General features: G+C 58.7%; 1 protein-coding gene across 1 annotated transcript in view; it reads right to left on the bottom strand.

The window, feature by feature from the left end:
• The window catches only part of LOC109926219 (lysine-specific demethylase 5D-like), a 31,687-nt gene that overhangs the window by 11,144 nt on the left and 20,160 nt on the right, over nucleotides 1–383 (bottom strand). The window contains exon 16 of the mRNA XM_048619958.1: nucleotides 9–194. Coding sequence (XP_048475915.1) covers nucleotides 9–194 — 186 coding nt within the window. The remainder of the gene's footprint in view (nucleotides 1–8; nucleotides 195–383) is intronic.

Genomic DNA, 383 nt, shown 5'->3' with positions numbered 1-383 from the left:
CTGGAAGCCAGCTGAACAGCCTCTGCCACACACTTCTCCACCTCCTCGATGCTGCCCTTCAGCTGCTGCAGGAGCCGGTTCTCAGGAAATTTCTTCTCCTTGGCCTCAGTGACCAGGGCCTTCAGGTCGTCCAGAGCTTGGGGGGGGCGGTGGAGAACACAAAACCGGGTCAGAAGGTGCCCGGTCCAAAAGCCCTGTCAAGCCCAGGTGGTCATCTTCTGCAATCCCCCCCAACCCATCTGGAGGTAACTGAGATACGTCAAAGTCCCAGGATGCCTTGGCATTTAGTGCCCATCCCCAACTGCCCAGAGCCAACACACACACAGATATCCGCGCACACGCACACGGACACCCGCGCACACACAGGCACAGGCATACACACA

The sequence above is a fragment of the Rhincodon typus genome, chromosome 44 (assembly GCF_021869965.1).
Source record: "Rhincodon typus isolate 14 chromosome 44, sRhiTyp1.1, whole genome shotgun sequence".
NCBI classification, from domain to species: domain Eukaryota; kingdom Metazoa; phylum Chordata; class Chondrichthyes; order Orectolobiformes; family Rhincodontidae; genus Rhincodon; species Rhincodon typus.
The sequence above is the reverse complement of the archived record's forward strand: the minus strand, read 5'-3'. Positions and strand labels throughout refer to the sequence as shown.